Source organism: Pseudonaja textilis, chromosome 4 (genome assembly GCF_049901715.1).
Source record: "Pseudonaja textilis isolate UNSWEBS1 chromosome 4, rPseTex1.2, whole genome shotgun sequence".
In the NCBI taxonomy this organism is placed as follows: domain Eukaryota; kingdom Metazoa; phylum Chordata; class Lepidosauria; order Squamata; family Elapidae; genus Pseudonaja; species Pseudonaja textilis.
In genome coordinates this window covers 9,819,700-9,837,829 of record NC_141993.1, presented here as the reverse complement: position 1 = coordinate 9,837,829, position 18,130 = coordinate 9,819,700, and the positions used below count along the sequence as shown (strand labels likewise).

The following is an 18,130-nucleotide window of genomic DNA, read 5'->3' as shown; positions in this document are numbered from 1 at the left end:
GTTTGCAGAAGAACTTTCTTGATTCTGGATACAGGATACTAGGAGCTGTAGCCAAAGTCCGAGAAGCCTTCCAGCCGCAGGAGCCAGATTTTCCCCCTCCTCCTCCGGACCTCGAGCAACTCCACGTAAGGAGCCATCCGCGCTAGCTTTGTTGATGAAGGAGAGAATCCGAATATGCAGCTGTCTTGTTTTGAGCTGGGTTTTTCAAACTTGGCAACTTTGAACATGAGTGGACTTCCAGGACTGGAGAAATCCTGGGTTACAGCATGTTTGTGTGTTTGTACCGCATTTTCCTGAAAATAAGACCCTGTCTTTTATATATATATATATAACAGGGTCTTATTTTCAGGAAAATGCGGTACAAATATATTATATATATATTTGTTTTCTGAGGTTCTCAGGTATTTATATGTGGATCTTTGGTTGTTCGGGTTTTACGCGGAGAAAACCCGAACAACCAAAGATCCACATATATATATATATATATATATATATATATATATATATATATATATATATATATATATATATATATATATATATATCCGAACAACCAAAGATCCACATACAAATACCCGCGAGAACCTCAGAAAATATAGATAGATAGATAGATAGATAGATAGATAGATAGATAGATAGATAGATAGATAGATAGCCACCAAATAAGGCACCAGGTCTTATTTTCGGGGGATGCATCCAGCGACTAATCTCACTTGCACGCATCGTCCCCAGCCTCCTTTTCACTGTCAGAGGCCTTCAGGAACTTCTTCTGCAGCTGGCAAGGCTTTTCTGAAGGCCTCTGCATCCAATAACAGAGCTCTGGATCGATCTAATGAACAAAGACTCATTTCTGGCGGAGTTTGAGGGAGAGAAAGAAAGACTTCTGCTGCTTCTGTTGCTTTCCTTGCATGAAGCCAAAAGTCTCTCTCTTTCTCTCTCTCCCCCCCGAGAACAGAGCTGGAGACGGTATCCTGCAATCCCAAATAAAGAATGATCGATCGGTAGGAAGACGGGGTGGGGAATTTTCCTGCAGACTTTTTGGGGGATTTTCCCAGGGTCTCTGCTGCTTCTGGAGCTCCGAGATGACCAAAGGGCCAGTCTTGTGCCTACTGCAGCTCTGGAATATGGGACCGACTTTCCCACCAATGCCAGCAAGCTACCATCAGTCAAAATTCATATTAGTGGTCTGCGGGATTTAAAATTATGAGTTTGGTGGTCTCTGAGGTCCCAAAGATTGGTGACCCCCTGTTCTATAGGCTACCTTTGCTTCAGAATCTCCCCAGTAATTAAAAAAAACAACAACTTTGAAGAGCCCTGAGTTAAATAGTGTTGTCTGTGATCCTCAGAGATTGATGTGAAAATACCCTCTTGAATCCTGGGGGGGGGGGGGAGGCATGTGAAAGGTTGCCCAGTAAGAGGGGCCTCCCTTGGCTCCTCCTCCTTGGCTCCTCCTCCTTTCCTGATATATTATGCAAGTTATCAATTCAGAAAACCTTCTTTAACGATGAGGAGATAATTGTAGACGAATGTGCACAAAGTAATTTTTTTTTTCACTTTGCCCCTCAGCCCTTCTGAGCCATAACAAACAACTCTTGTTGTAAACATCAACTAACAACAGGCATTGCTCTGAATTTGGCAAACGGGGCCAAGAGCATTAACATGTCCCATCATGGAATTGGCTATGGATCCGGCTATTGAAACCCCAAATGCTTCTTCTTCTTCTTCTTCTTCTTCTTCTTCTTCTTCTTCTTCTTCTTCTTCTTCTTCTTCTTCTTCTTCTTCTTCTTCTTCTTCTTCTTCTTCTTCTTCTTCTTCTTCTTCTTCTTCTTCTTCTTCTTCTTCTTCTTCTTCTTCTTCTTCTTCTTCTTCTTCTTCTTCTTCTTCTTCTTCTTCTTCTTCTTCTTCTTCTTCTTCTTCTTCTTCTTCTTCTTCTTCTTCTTCTTCTTCTTCTTCTTCTTCTTCTTCTTCTTCTTCTTCTTCTTCTTCTTCTTCTTCTTCTTCTTCTTCTTCTTCTTCTTCTTCTTCTTCTTCTTCTTCTTCTTCTTCTTCTTCTTCTTCTTCTTCTTCTTCTTCTTCTTCTTCTTCTTCTTCTTCTTCTTCTTCTTCTTCTTCTTCTTCTTCTTCTTCTTCTTCTTCTTCTCAGCTCACCGATGAACTTGCTCCTCCGAAGCCCCCTCTGCCTGAAGGGGAGGTTCCTCCCCCCCGCCCCCCGCCCCCCGAAGAGAAGGATGAAGAATTCCCAGAGCAGAAGGCCGGAGAGGTGCTTAACCAACCCATGATGATGGCTGCCAGGCAGCTTCACGACGAAGCCCGAAAATGGTCCAGCAAGGTAGGTCCTTAACCTCGACCTCTGGGGCTTGATGCTTCTTGGCTTAGAATGATGCCCTTTCAAGGAGGACTCTGCGTTGTCGATTAGAATTCTTCTCATCCCAACCATTTCCAGGTCTTGTTTCCTTCTCGTCTTGCTTCAGGCATGTGAGCTTCGGAGTGTTTTGTGCGGTTGGATTTTTCTGGGTTGGAAAAAAAAAGAGATGTCAGGCCGGGGAAGCAGGCAGAGAATCTAGGGCCGGTTCTTCTCTTTTGAAGCATTTTTTTTTCTTGGAGGTGGCTGTTGAAAGGATCCCTTGGACACACTTCAACAAGGCAGGGAGCTCAATTTGAATCGAATACTCTTCTCCCCAGTGGTGGGATTCTAACAGTTTTCCTACCGGTTTGGTGATCGTGCACTTCGCACACACGCACAGCTTTTCCGAACAGCAGCTGAAGTTCTGCTGCGCCCATGAGCTGAGAGGATAAAGAAAAGAAAAAGCCAGGGGTAGGCTGGAGGGCCGATCCTGCACTTTTCTCTTCTTCCTCCTCTCAGCTGGTCATTGGAGGTTTTTTTTTAAAATTATCAGTTTGGCGGTTTGGCTAAACCGAGCCGAACCAGTAGCATTTCACCACTGCTCCTTTATGTATCCTAGGAATGATGGAGTCTCGCTTCCATTTTGCTTTGGGGTGTGTGTTTCTGAATGTTCTCTCTTTAAACATATTTTCCTTATTCACAATGCTTGTAGGGTCGCCTCAGTTTTAAGACTCCAGGCAGTGTCCCGTAGGCGAAGCACGTGGAACAAAATAAAATGATAATGCTTTACTTGTTTTGCAAAGAGCTAGAAAGGAGCTAGTTATACGAACCTAGGAAACGTGTTCTGGCTGTGTTTTTATATATTACCCCAAGGCACTGAAATGCTGCCATAAAATACAGCATTGCATTAGGACGTTTTGGAAAAAAATAAATAAATAAGAAGGTCTCAGTGAAGCACAGAAAAGTGGGATTACAATCAACTACGCTAAGAGAAAAAGAAGTCTCTGTATGCATACATTATGTATGCAAAACACTAAACTTTTAAAAAGCCTTCTCTTTTTTTCCTTAGATACAGAAAAGGCTCCATCCAGAAATAGCTTTCCGAGAGGCTTCTGAACTCGGAAGGTGTTTTAGTTCCTCCTTCATGTTTTGAGACTCCCAAGTAGTCTCATATTCTTATGGATTGCTAAAGTGGTTAGCCAGAAGGGGAAAAATAAACCAACAATTGAGATGCTTGGTTTCTGTGCCGTTCTAGACACCATTTATACAGTTTGATTATGCAATTTTCCCTGGGCAATGGGGAAATGGGCCCCCTGATGCCTGAGACCAGAAGGAAATAGTCCATTTTTTTTTTCTAGGTAGCCTGGTCGTCTTGTTTTATTGCAGAGTAGAAAGTTGCAGGGAGCTACAGAGAGGAAGGATAAAAAACACAGTTGTAGATTTGTATCTCTGTGTGTGTGTGTATGTGTAAAAAGAGTTGGTGGAACATGGATGGAGTTATGCTAGTAGGACAGATGAGGGAAAATAATGAAAGACTCCAGTGTGGCTAGTATTGCCTGTCTAGGAAAAAATAGAGAACTGGAACAGGGCAAAATTATTTTGTCTGGCTTTTGAGTTTCCACACCCCTCCCAAGGTGAGATGCATCCCACAATGTGTGCCTGTAAGGTTTAAAAGTGGCAAGGCTACAAGAAGATGAGATGTTTGTGGATGTATATAACCTAGCAGGTGTTAATATTTTAAGTTACTGAAATGAAATATGGGATTTGTTCTTAGAATAATCTGAACAAAGTTTCTCTCCTTTTCTTTTCCTTCCCCAGTCGGCCTGTAATGTACCTAAGCTTCATCGGTTTCTCAAAACAATATTATTTAGCCTAAACGTGCATTCAATACGTACCTGGTTTTTCTCTGAATTCAGAAAATCATATCGTTTCTTATTTTAGACCTTATTTTCTTTCTCAAACCTTGTGTTGATGGAGAAGGCATAGAAATTGGGGACAACCTAAGAATTAACGTAAAGTGGCCAGAATAATAAACTAGATGTCATTTGCAAGTATGATAATCCATTTTGTTTATTCATTCATTGTCTACATTGTTGTCAAACTATAAATGATCACTTTCACCCCTTTTCTTATAAAGGACTATTTTATTAAACAGAGGCTTTGATTTTAGAAACTTAGAGCAGAATCTCTTCGTAACAATTAAAAATGAATTTTCTGAAATATTACGGGAATATTTTCTGCTGTTGAAATTCAGTAGCATGTAAAACAAGGGGAGTTTAATGCAAAGTTGCCTACTTTATAGGACAAATGGGACAATCCAGAGTGGTTTCTTGTTTGCTTTGGATAAAACGAATGGGTTTGACTTCTTTGCAAAGCTGTTGTTCTGATATATTTCTTTGAAATTTGTTGGGTTCCAAATGGTGCTGCTATATCAAAAGGGAAGGGAAAAAATGATTTAGAGTGATGAATTCAGCGATGGACATACCTTCCTCAATTTATATTGATCTCTGCAACTAGGGCGTTTATCCTAATTATGTGTTTGAAAATCTTGGTTATTGAAAGGGGACAATTAATGTCCAGGAAGTGCATCACCATTATTTACGATCATTTCTTCAATCTGGTACAGAAATTTCTCACCTGGGATTATTATTTTTGTAAATCACATTCTGCCCCAAAAGTAAAACACTATGAGGTTTGTTTTTTTTTAAAAAAAAGAGCTTAAAAACAGCTAAAGGCTTTGCACCATTTTATTTAAAAAAAAATTGCAAAGTGAAATGCCTTTATGAAGATGTAGATTGTTACTAAGATTTGTCCAATCTGAATGAATGAAAAGATCCATCGTTCCCTCAAGGCAGATTGTGGGAGATGCTACTTCTGTCTTTTAATTTTACTCTAGACCCACGTTGAAAAATCTTGAGCAATTTCTGGAATTCTGGATGAGGCTTCCAATCTGTCCACGTGTAGTGGGAAATTTGAAATTTAACGTTGCCTGTGACTCTTGCAAGTATTTTTGAAATTGGATTGGTTTTGTAATTTTAAAGACACCCACCTGATAGTGTGAGAGATTGAATTTAGAGTTAAGTTTTTCTCTTGAGTGCCTATTTTTAAAAGTTAAGTAGGCAAAAGTTGCTATTTTTGCAGTACCAACACAGATTGAAATTGTGTTAAAAATAATATGTCACATTGATTAGCTCTGACAACCTTTCAACAGTAAATCAAGCTATCATGAAAAAAGAGGTCAACTTAAAATAATGTTCAGAACTGTGGTGAGAAATTCACTGATTCCTATTTCTGGTTTTTCTCATAGTGTCAGTTACCATTTCCTCCCCTTAGTAAACCTTGGTAAATTGGATAAGTCTGCATTGAACAACATATTGCTGTCCTTTTCTTTAACCCTTTCAAATCTTATTGCTCTGGTTAATGATCATAATAAAGATTGGATTGAAAAAAAAACTTAATTTGACCTTTGCTAGAATCTAAATGTATACACACAACTTTTTGACCTCTTTTTCTATTGGACATCTTCAAACAGCATAAACCAGATCTCTGTAGAAAAATATAGTTCATGATTGCTCAGAAGTCTTGACAGGACAACAGAGGTAGCAAGTAGCAAGTAATTCTGGATAGATACCTTTTAGTGATTATATACTGTATTACTTAATCTCTTGGAACTATGGTTTCATGGGTCATTGAACATTAATGACCCAAGTAAATAGATATTCTATATATTTAGCAGCCGTGTGTCTTTTTTTGAAGACAATTCCTTTCTACCTACCATACCGACTCCCGAATATATGGTTGGAAGAGCAGAGAAAGGGAGTTTGGAAATAAATTTTCTAGAGGCAGAATTCTTGATTTAATCATTCCTTTTATTCTCTCCCCCCACCGCCCCCCAAACATGTCAGATTGACCCCAATATAAGAACAAGGCATGGTGCAGCCCGCTGAAATTTCATTATACAAACTAACATTTTGCTAATCAAGAAACTCAAAAGATGAACCCCAAAGGGATCACATTTATTTTGGGAGTCTGCTAATATAACTGCACGTAGAAGGAGCAGCTTTATCTTTCAGAACGGCAAATAATTTAGCACTCAGAACCGTGGATGAAATAAGGGTCATCAGGAAGATAGCGAGTGACTGAATGACAGCAAAAATATGGTTGTATCTCAGGCCCCTGAAAACAGTCAATTTTGCCTTGTCTCTATCCCTTCCTTCCTGCCTTTTGTTCTGTGATGAACTATCACCGCGATGGTTGCTACAATAATACTGGGCTGTTTTGTTTTTAGGTACTTTGGGATGTGATTTGGGATACCGAAGCCAAAAAAAAAATAAAAATTAAATCTCTTGTTCGGATATTGTAGAACAACATTGTGGCAAAACAATCTTGCTCCATGTCATTAATCTTGCTCCACTAACAGAAACTTTCTGGTTTGCTCTGACACATTGTGTTACTAATATCACTTTCTGTCAGGTAATAGTGAACCCTGATTAATGTCCTTTAATGCTCTTTTTCTCATGGGGTTGTGGGGGGGTGGGATGGCACGAGATGTTGGCCGTTCTTTCCTCCTTCCATCGTGCTTTGCTCTTCATTGTTGTCTTCTCCATGGCTGCGTCAGGACATTGGGGGGTGTGTGTGTTGGGGTGAGAGTGCCCATGTTCGGTCAATCCTGAACTCCTCTGGGCTGCAGGACAGCAGTGAACATGGTGCTCTGTCTATCAGCAACCTCACCTAACCCTGGCTCTAAAAAGAGATGTTTAGACTGAGCAAGCATGGAAGCGGTTGTGCAGCTTGCCTTCATTTTAACAAAGAACAGTGCATCCAGCTTTGATGACCACACTGTTAAAAAGATGTTGAGACTCTAGAAAGAGTGCAGAGAAGAGCAACCAAGATGATTAGGGGACTGGAGGCTAAAACACATGAACAACAGTTGCAGGAACTGGGCCTGGCTAATCTAGGGAAGAGAAGGACCAGGGGAGACAGGAGAGCAGTCTTCCGATATTTGAGGGGCTGCCACAGAGAGGAAGGGGACAATCTATTTTCCAAAGCACCCGAAGGCCAGACAAGGAACAACGGATGGAAACGGATCAAAGGAGAGATTCAACGTGGAAATAAGGAGGAATTTTCTGACAGTGAGAACAATCAACCCATGGAACAGAAGTTGCCTTCGGAAGTTGTGGGAGCTTCATCCCTGGAGGCTTCCAAGAAGAGATTGATGACTGCCATCTGTCAGAAACGGTGTAGGGTCTCCTGCTTGAGCTGTGAGTTGGACTAGATGACCTACAAGGTCCCTTCCAATGCTGTTCATCTAATCTTAAGAGGGGTTTGGGCAGGAGGGAGTTGTAGTGAATTTGGCCTCCTGGCTCAAAGCTGCCCCTTTTCTTCACAAGGGCCACCCTTCATAGCACCCGATGCTTGGCTGAGGCCCCATAGCAGTTGCGTCTCCCATGATGTGGGCCTGGTGTATCTCTCCTATCCATGTCATCTGCGTTCACCTCTCTGTCCGCTTTTAAGTGTTTGTGTCTCCGTCAGTGGCATTATTGTCTTGCCAGGAGGAAATGTTGTGGTGAAAGATAAAGACCATTAACAGAGGGGAAAAGGTGAAAAACCTAAAGGCCCCTCGGAGTCGTTTTCTAGTTTTTCAGACAATTCCCTTTGTCAACTTCCCCGTTCCTCCGCCGTCCTTCCATCTACCCCTAATCGCCCAAGAGGGTTTTCCTAAACTTGCCTCGCTTTCTTGGCTTCTTTGAACCATATCCTGCACCTTATACTAACTCTCCCTGTTTCTTCACCTTCCCTGTTCCACCACCGGCCAAGCCCGAAGTGACCGGTGGGGGTAAGGAAGCCCCCGCTGAGACTGGCCCAGGTGTAGCTCGGGAGGAGGCGGAGGAGGAAGCAGAAGCTGAGTTCACCCTCCCCTCCGACATGGAAGATGATTACGAGCCTGAGTTGTTACTCATGCCAACCAACCAGCTTGTTAACCAGCCCATTCTGGCCGCGGCTCAGTCACTGCACCGGGAAGCAACCAAGTGGTCCAGTAAGGTATTTCCTCTGTTTCCTGGCGACTGATCCGCATTGCATCCGGCCATTTTGACATGTGCATCACTCTTGATCCTCGGCGGATCCCATGCCATAATTTTTTTTTTCTCATGGTTTATTTTTCTTTTCTTAATCGGAATGGATTCAAGTTTGTCTGCATTTCATGGTTGGGGAGGGCTGCGTGGCTTCACAAGTGTTGTTAGGCCAAAAGCTTCGTTCAAAAGCTCACCCTCTCCTTCTTTTGCCTTGTTGGAGGGGTTTACTTAAACGAAAACCAAAAGAGGGAGTGCCTGACTACCCGTGAAGCCATCATTGGTGGCCTTTCTGGAGACTTCCAGACGAGCGAGGGGTTGTCACTCCCGAAGACATTTTAACACGCATCGTTGTGCTTTCTGCCTCTTGGTCAACGGCTTCTACTAAACCTTTGCTCCAGCAAGGAATGGCTTGGAATGGCACCATTGCCAAAGAGCTGGTCCTGTGGGCAGAGGCTGTGATGGAGGGGAGGGGTATTTTTTTTGGGGGGGGGAGAAGGGAGGAATGAAGAGGCTCTGCTGAATGTCTTTTAAGTTGCTATGTTCAGACTTTGGCCTCTGGTGTTTCCGCTGCATTATTAATGGAGATGTGGGGTCTGTGGCTTATGACGGGAATGGTCTGCTGGCACTAAGCACCCAAAGGAGTTTGCCAAGCTGCTGGATTATTATTATTATTATTATTTTTCACTTCCTTAAGAGTAGCATGCTGCAAAGAATAAATGTATGGCCGGGCAGCTCTGAAGATGTGGTGTATGTATGTATGTATATATCTATATATCTATGGAAAATTAAGTTTCTCTCTTCCTTTTTTCTTTCTTTTTGCACTCGTGAATGGCCAACTGGGTGAATGGCATGAAATCCAAATTGGCATCTCCCACGCGTGGGTAATGATGGAGTGTAATCCAGCCTAATCCCCTTCTGTCTGGGGGAAGCTTAGCTGAAATGAATGGGGGACGTTTGGCTTTTGCAGGAGAACCACCTACAAGGGCTTTTTTTTTGCCCCGTCTCTGAACGTCATTTGGGCAAAGCAGGTGCCCACCCTTTGCCTCTTGTAGCAATGGCCTCTCACGGACCTGGCAGTCTTGGTGTTTTGGTTCTCTTCCCCGACCCTCCGGGGTGGGGTGGGTGGGCGGGCATGGCTTTTCTTGGTTGGGAGTTGGCCCCATGGCACACACGGACTGGCTTAAGTTGCACCTGCAGAAAAGAACAAACCATGTTTTCCATCCCCCGGCTTGTACTTGTGTATGTATTGACTACATTGCATTTGTTTCATTGTGTTAATGGATGTACCGCCAGGGGAGCTTTTCGGAATGTTGCATCTGTGCAGAGTAATCGGGACATGTTAAAAAAAAAAAAAGGATGGAAGCACATCTGGAGAGTCCCCAAGTTTCTTTTCTCCTGAAACCGAACCGCACCTCACACAATCACACTATTTTGCATGCCAGAGATGGGATGGGGGACACCTTCTGCTTTTTCTACTTGCATTGTGTTTACTTCCAACAAATTCACTCATCCGTCTGCTCACAAATACGGCATCCTTTCTTCCAACCTAAGAACCAGGCTGAGCTGAATATTCTTACAGGCATTTTCCTTTGAATGGCAATCCTGACAACAGGTAGTTTATGCACAAAATAATGGTGTCAGGATTCTGGCAGTTACTCCAATTAAATCACGAGCCACACTCCCAAAACTAAAGAGGATTTCTTTGAAATTAACATTTTACGTCTGGCACTAACCTGGGCGTAGCCAACTCTGAGATACATAATTCACCGTCACCCTTGATCCTGCTTTTCCCCTCACCCCTCTGGGTGTATCATCCAACAAAACACGCCCATAGCCAAGAGTCATCAATCATGCTCTCCAATTAGATTTTTGCTTGGCAGAAGCTTCAGTCATCTAATCAGTCTTTGAAGAAAATATGAATGGAATGCACTTTCGATTCCACACTGCCACCTTGCTCTTTGAAACTCCCCCCCCCTCTTTTTGTTGTCAACTATAAAATGTGTATTCAAAATGTTTTATGAGTTGACAGATGCCTGATCGTGGTTGGATTGAACATTGAAAGCTTCACACTGTTCTAATGTCATGATGAAGCTTGGTTTAGCACACCAAAGTAACGGAAAAGTCATGCAACTGTGAGGGCGGGGAAGTTTTCACTTCCTTTTTATTAAGTAATCACAGTTTCTGATTTTGTCTGAATGAAGCAGCAAACTATAATTAATTGTAACAGTGACTCAAAAACAAAGAGTTGGTTTTTTAAAGGCATTTAAAAATGGATTAGTGACTTTCCTAATTCCCCGCCCAAAGAGGAAAATAGTTCATTTTGTCAAAGAAGAACTGGCAATTCTTTGAGTTATACATTGAAAGAAATTTTAGGCGACCGGTTAACCAATTAATGGATGAATTCTGGATATGCTTCTATAGAGGAACAGAGTAAGCATTCACATGATGTTTTATATCTGATGATTAATAGCATCTTCTTGCTTTTTTGACTGAAGGAAAAAAAAAACCCTTCTGCAGATGCATTTTAAATTTAGTTGATCAAAAGGCTTAAATCATTATCTTTTTAATGACCCCGTGATCCCTTGTGGGGTGAAGTGTGGGCAACTGAATAAAGCAAGAGTGTTTCGTGGCCAGATGCCTTTCCTGTTGCTGATGCGGAGTTTTGTTCAGCAGATGTATTCTCACACTGCCCAGAGAGAGAGAAATATCTGCCTGTATCTAGGATCGAACCCACAACCTCCTGATTGTGAGGCGAGAGCTGCACCTCTCGGCCACCGCACACCACCCAATGAAAAGGCTTAAATAATGGAGCCTTTTCCAGGTGGTTTTTCTCCATTCAGAATATTCAGTTCCCACCATTGACTTCAGATTGACCCTGTAACTTTTATTTTTTTATTCACCCATTAAGAATATTCACCATCACCACAACACCATCGGTTAAGACATTCCTTTGGCTGCCTTATTTGAAATGATTCCTCACTGAGAGTTAAACATCAGAACTTGGTCATTTTCACTTCGGCAACACTACTAACATGTACGTGCGTGTGTGTGTGTGCGTGTGTGTGCGTGTGTGTGTCCACTACCTCACCTCTTGGCTGAAGCTTGTGGTCACTGAAGATTGGGAGAGAGTTCCACATGCGGCTTTTGTGTTACGGTCCCGTTTTTTGTTGTTGTCGTCGTTTGTTGTCGCAAAGCAGCAACCGCACAGCCCCAGCATGTGGCTGTCGTTCGGGGCGCCTGGGCCAATCACAGCTGCTCTCCTTTTCTTCCTCCTCCTCCTCTAGGGGAATGACATCATTGCCGCTGCCAAGCGCATGGCCTTGCTGATGGCCGAGATGTCCCGCTTGGTGAGAGGGGGCAGCGGGAACAAGCGCGCTCTCATCCAGTGCGCGAAAGATATCGCCAAGGCTTCTGACGAGGTGACCCGTCTGGCTAAAGAGGTGGCCAAACAGTGCACAGACAAGAGGATCCGAACAAACCTTCTGCAGGTAGGCCACGAAACCTGGCTTGGAAGGCGGAGAACGTCTCTTGAACTGGGAAGGTCCTATCCGTGGTTGGGTAAATGCACCGGTAAGACTAAAAGAGCCTCGGTGGCGCAGTGGTGAGAGTGTAGTCCTGCAGGCTACTTCTGCTGACTGCCAGCTGCTTGCAACTTGGCAGATCGAATCCTACCAGGCTCAAGGTTGACTTAGCCTTCCGTCCTTATGAGGTGGGTAAAATGAGGACCCAGATTGTTGGAGGCAATACGCTGACTCTGTAAACCACTTAGAGAGGGCTGTGAAAAGCACAGTGAAGCGATATATAAGTCTTAAGTGCTATTGCTAAAAGCCTACAGCCAAAGCAAGGTGTATCAAGCCAAAATCAATGCTCAGGATTCGCCCCTTTGCCATTTTTTTTAAAAAAAATTACGCTTGCCCCTTTGGAGTGGCCAGATTGGCAAGCTGAAATGAAAATGGCAATGCCGGCACCAAGAGGTCTCAAGGGGGCCCTAAACCTGTTGCTTTGTTTAGCCAGCTTGTATCTCAACCAGCCTTTTCAGTTATCTCCCTCCCAGCCTTAAGTTTTATTTATTTATTTAGCACAGGGGTCTTCAAACTTGACAGCTTTAAGATTTGTTGACTTCAACTCCCAGAATCCCTCCTCCAATCATGTTAGCTCAGGAATTCTGGGAGTTGAAGTCCACAAGTCTTCAAGCTGTCAAGTTTGAAGATCTTTGAGATAGATAGATAGAGATAGATAGATAGATAGATAGATAGATAGATAGACAGACAGACAGATGGATGCTATATAAATAGACAGCTTTAAGACTTGTGGACTGCAACTCCCAGAATTCCTCCTCCAGTCATGTTAGCTCAGGAATTCTGGGAGTTGAAGTCCACAAGTCTTAAACTTGCCAAGTTTGAAGACCCTTAATTTAGTGTATGGAAAATACATGGGCTTATAGTAGATCAAATGTTAATGTTTAATCCACCCAGCCATTCAAGGACAGGGTGGTCTATGTTGAAAAGGCTGGTGCAAGCTCTTGATGGACGTTTGGACACAATATGGTGGATATTTCATCAAGGAGCACCCCACTCACACTGAGGGGTAGAGACAAGACTCCACTTAAACAAGGAGTCCTGGCAGACACCATGTTGGGTAGGGATCCTGTTCAGAGTTGACCAATGCTGGAGAGGAAGGTCAAACGTGGCACTTTTTGTGTAGGGTCATCTATGTAACGGCCTGTAATCTGGGCGTTCAGCAACCCGTTTGGCTTTCCACTGTGTGTTGATGTCAACATTGTTAAGACAGCTGTTGAGCGAGTTGTCAGTTTTGTTGTACTCCTTCACTAAGGATTCCCGCCTTCGTAAGGTGGTGAAACGTGGCTCACGACAGGGAGCCATTTTGTCTGTCTGTTGCATTGTATTTGGAGAGCCAGGAGTTCTACAAAGATGTCTGACTGCCAACTGTCATTAACTGCCAAGTCTTCAATCTAGTCTGGCTGCCAATTGTTGCTAGTCATTTGGTTCATACTTCCGTGCTATCCAGGTTGCCCCACGAGGCGGCGAACTAGCAACACATCCCAGTCTAAATGATCTCAGCTTCACTGCTATAAATGAGTGTCATTCAGGGTAGTGCTTCAAACTTGGCTATTTTAAGATGTGTGGACTTCAACTCCCAGAATTCACTGGCATCTTTTTGAAGTTCATACATCCTCTAAAGTTGCCATATTTGGGGGGGCGGGGAAGACTGATGTAAAATGATGCTCTGAACAGAGAAATCATCTTCAGAAATTCTCAAGGAATTATGCCAGCCATATGTTTTCCACTGCCGGAAAGAGTTTGGGCCTATTTTTAAAAATTCTTCATTCAAGAATGCTAGGGCTATTTTTAAATGCAGACCACCTGAGTGAAAATCAATGATAGAATTTTGTTGTTTTTAAGAATAGCCCGGGTGATAAATGAAATAACCGTGGCGTAACTCTTGTATTGGTACAGGTTTGTGAACGAATCCCAACCATCAGTACTCAGCTGAAAATCCTGTCCACTGTCAAAGCAACCATGTTGGGGCGGACCAGTATCAGCGATGAAGAATCTGAGCAGGTCAGTTCCCTTCTTCCAGGCAGAGAGGGGTGTTTAGCTTGAACTGGGAGGTGTTGGGGAAGAGGCAAGTAGTATTGCTGTCTTGTAAAAAAAACCCTGTTGTTCTGACCCAGGTCCCCAAACACGACAAACCCTCTGAAGTGAACTCAGAGATTCCTTTATTAGGAGCGCCAGCAGCCCTGGCAAAACGTTTCTCTCTCACCCCAGGCTAACAAGTCTGTCCGGCAGGGAGATGAATAGTTTGTCTGCCACACCTATTCATCTCCGCCCACTGCCTTTTATTCCCAGAGCTAGGGTGGGGCTTTGCTAGCAGGATTGGATCTTCCGTCCCAAGGACCGGCCCATAGATTTCCACTGCTCTCCTCTCCTCTGCCTTCTGCGCATCCTTGTGTCAGGCACTGTACCCAGCTGTTCCTCCTCTTCCTTATCAGCCACCTCCAGACCTGGGGGCTGTTGACTCTCCATCTGAGGGCTGACAGAGGCCCAGTCTCTCTCTCTCTCTCTCTCCCCCTCCCTCCCTCCCTCTCCCTCTCTCTCTCAGGTTATCTTGATGCGGACCCTGACTCCCACACCTCCTCCTCCTCCTCCTCTGATTTGGCTGCTGGAGGGGTTGGCAGCTGACAGGCCACAACGCGTATTGTGAAATGTTCCAATTAGCAGCAGGCTCAGTCACCAACCCTTCTGATTAAACTTTCTCTTCTAAGTGCAAAAGCCAGCCTTGTTTCCTATAATTGTATACCTATTTAATTATTTTTCAAATATACAGGTAATGTTTGACTTACGACCACTGTTTTTTTTGTGACATTCGCAGCTAGAACAGCACTAAATAATAATAAAAAAAAAATCTCACGACTTATTTTTCAAACTTCTCACTGTGGCCACGTTCCAATGGTTACGTGATCACCATTCAAACGCTTGGCAACTGACTCATATGTATGACGGCTGCAGTGTCCAGGGGGTGTGTGTCATGTGATTGCCGTTTGCGACCTTCTGGCAAGCAAAGTCAATGGGGAAGCCAGATTCACTTAACGACCATGCTACTAATTTAACAACTGCAGCGATTCACGTTACAACTGTGGCAAGAACAGTTGTAACCATGGGGCAAAACTCACTTAATATCTTAATTAGCAACGCAGGTTTTGGCCTCAATTTTGGCATCTACATCAAGGATTACCTGTACCATGAAAAGGCAGGAATGTCAGTAATAAAACTGACAAAACGTTTACCATAGGAGCAAGGATGGAAGATAAATGGCTTTTTGGGGGGGGGGGGTCTTTTTTGGCTGTGTTTGATAGTTACAGTCAAATCTGGTTTACAATAATAATAATTTAAAAAGCAGCCCCTTTTCCAAGGATGATCAATGCCTTTGTTCTGAATTTAAATGGATTCAGCAGCCCCATCTGGTGGGTAGCCCCACCCCCACCCCCCCAAATCAAATTCTTTAGAAAGGGGAAGTGGGCTGAAATATTAAATTCTCCAGATTTGGTGCCCGATATAGAAACTGATAATAAACCCCGTCCTTCCTTATTATGAATTCCCTCAAGATTTCATTTTTAAACTGCCTTGACTTTAAATACGCAGCTTTAGTTCCAGCACATAGGAGATAGTAGTTCTGCCTGTCAGCCTCCCCCCCAACTTCTCCAAAAAGATGTGATTTCTCAAACTTGGCAACTTTGACATGTGGACTTCAACTCCCAGAATTCCCCACCAGCCTTGCTCGGAGTTGACGTGCACGTGCCTTCAAGTTGCCACGCTTGAGAAAGTGCTCTAAACCACTTGTCTTTTCTAAAATGGGTTGTGAAACGATTTTTTTCCCCTTCAGGCCACCGAGATGTTGGTCCACAATGCCCAGAACCTCATGCAATCCGTCAAGGAAACTGTCCGAGAAGCCGAAGCGGCGTCTATTAAGATCCGGACGGATGCTGGATTCACCTTGCGATGGGTCAGGAAGACCCCATGGTACCAGTAAAAGGTCTGCTCCTCCCCAAGCGTGGTTTTTTTTTTCCCCACGAGAAACCCCCCCCCTCTTCTGCAGACCACCTGAAGGTGCTGCCAAGGTTGACACCGGGGACTTCTGAAACCCCACCTTGAGGGTTGGTTTTTTTTCAAAAAAAGTAACGCGCTGGGCTGCTTTGGGTATCTAATCTCACTTTAGCTCGTCTCCAGACTTTTCCCCTCTCTCGGCTTTGGATTTTTCTTTTAAAAATTTTTTTAGAAACACTATTTCAACCCCGGGTCTTCCCTCCTCTACCTCTGTCACAATTGTGTTTTTTGTTTTTGTTTTTCTCTCTCTATGCAACGCACCGAGGGTTTTTGTTGGAAGCATAATCCGAAACTCTGGGCCGTCTTCGTTGGCTTAGTTGTTCATTGTGAGGGACAATCAGGAAACCAATAGTCCAGATTATCAGTCCGCTGCTTTTACATTTATTTTTTTTTGTACGTGTGAGAAGACGCTAAATTCAATTTTATCCCGTGAAAAGCACCTTTCTTTTGGTAGAAGGGAGTTTAGCAATCAAAAGTTGCTCCCCCCATGGCAATCTCTAAACAAGGCTTTGTGGAAGAATTTTCCACAGCTACCAAGTTTCATCAGCACAAAAAACTCCTGTGCCAGAGACAGAGATCATTTCTAGAGTAGCCAACTAGAGAAATGCACTCAAACACGGGAGGCTTCCAAGAAGAGACTGGACTGCCCTCTGTCAGAAATGGTGTAGGGTCTCCTGCTTGGCCAGGGGGTTGGACTAGATGACCTACAAGGTCCCTTCCAACTCTGTTCATCTAAAAGTGATCAGTTTAGGATTTTCTGAATGGTTAGGTTTCTTACCACCCAAATTTGATTTGACCGTATAAAGGATTTCTCTCTTCTGCTAAACCAGAGGAGAAGCGTGGAGGTACAACAGTTAAAACTCAGTGGATTTTAGAAATAATCCACTTTGGACTTTATTATCCAAATCCAGCTGCTATTGTTTGGATCTGCTTCTGTATGAATGGCTTGTGCATTCACCCAGAAAACACCGCGGATTTGGGGATGTAGCCCTTGGCATTGATGACAGGGTTGGGTGGGCACAAGTTTGCCGATTCACTTTTCTTACACCACCTTAGTGTTCGCCTTCTCTTCCTAGGTGTAGTTCAAAACTAAATTGGAAGGGATTGCCTTTTCACGCCTTCTCTCCAAATGCCAAGATCCAGAAAAGCAGATTTCTCACTCTTTCCTGGTTAGGTACTCACAACAATTGCCATTTCGGATCTTGGCTGCCAGGGTTAGGGTTGCCTTACCCTGCCTCGCCTTTTCAGTCTGCGTGAACTCAGTAGGGAAGAGAGGATTTTAAAGGGCCTTCCTGGCACCTTCGGCGAGAGGCTCGTAGTTCAGCCACTCAAGCGTGAGAGCTTCTTAAATCACTACCGTTTAATAGCTTGACTTTGTATTAATGCAATATTATTAATGCCTTTTGATTACATAAATTTATACCAAAGATTTAGCTTTTGTTAAGGGATGTTTAAAGGAAAGCTTTGAATTGTATTTGACTTGGGAGAGTCCTTCAGAATGTTTACTAAACCTTTGTAAATGTTTAATATCCTCTACTACACCTTATGCAATTGTGTTTTCCTAAATACTCCTGTCCATCAAATTGAATGTCAGGAGCATTTTGCCACTACTTTCCTTTGTAAACCAGAATGATGTTGTATATGCTAATATTTTTGACTTTCTCTGTTCTGGTCAAATAAAATGAAAACGCATTTCTATAAAATACTTCCAGTGGATTAATTTTTTTATGACAGTACTTTTAACAGATCCAGATTCTAACTTTTCATGATCTCATCTGTAAAACTTGGCAATAAATGATAATAAGAGGACTATTTGCATTTCCCTTGAGGGAATTAAAATAATTACAAATACATGATTCTCTCTGCCATTACAATAAGAAATAAAGGCATATTTACCCCACAGAACAATGCACCTAACATGTCACAACTGACATGCTATTTGTTTTGGAATACGAATTTTTACAATTATGTGCGAGAACTAGATTCGTCTTCTCTGCTAGTACAGGACTGTCTCAGATGCAAATGTGGATTGTGTCAGAAATACAAAGCAAAAGGCGAAATTGGTTTTCTCTAGAACTTATTTCAAG

At 43.1% G+C, this 18,130-nt stretch overlaps 1 protein-coding gene across 2 annotated transcripts in view; it reads left to right on the top strand.

The window, feature by feature from the left end:
- VCL (vinculin) overlaps positions 1-17,746 on the top strand; it is a 76,603-nt gene extending 58,857 nt beyond the window's left edge. The window contains exons 17-22 of one of the 2 annotated variants that reach the window (XM_087933841.1): positions 1-125; positions 2,144-2,329; positions 8,162-8,386; positions 11,703-11,906; positions 13,896-14,000; positions 15,823-17,746. In XM_087933841.1, the coding sequence (XP_087789967.1) occupies positions 1-125; positions 2,144-2,329; positions 8,162-8,386; positions 11,703-11,906; positions 13,896-14,000; positions 15,823-15,969 (992 nt within the window). In that variant the 3' untranslated portion in view covers positions 15,970-17,746. The remainder of the gene's footprint in view (positions 126-2,143; positions 2,330-8,161; positions 8,387-11,702; positions 11,907-13,895; positions 14,001-15,822) is intronic. The other variant, XM_087933840.1, reaches the window with a different exon arrangement.
- The last annotated feature ends 384 nt before the right edge of the window (positions 17,747-18,130 follow it).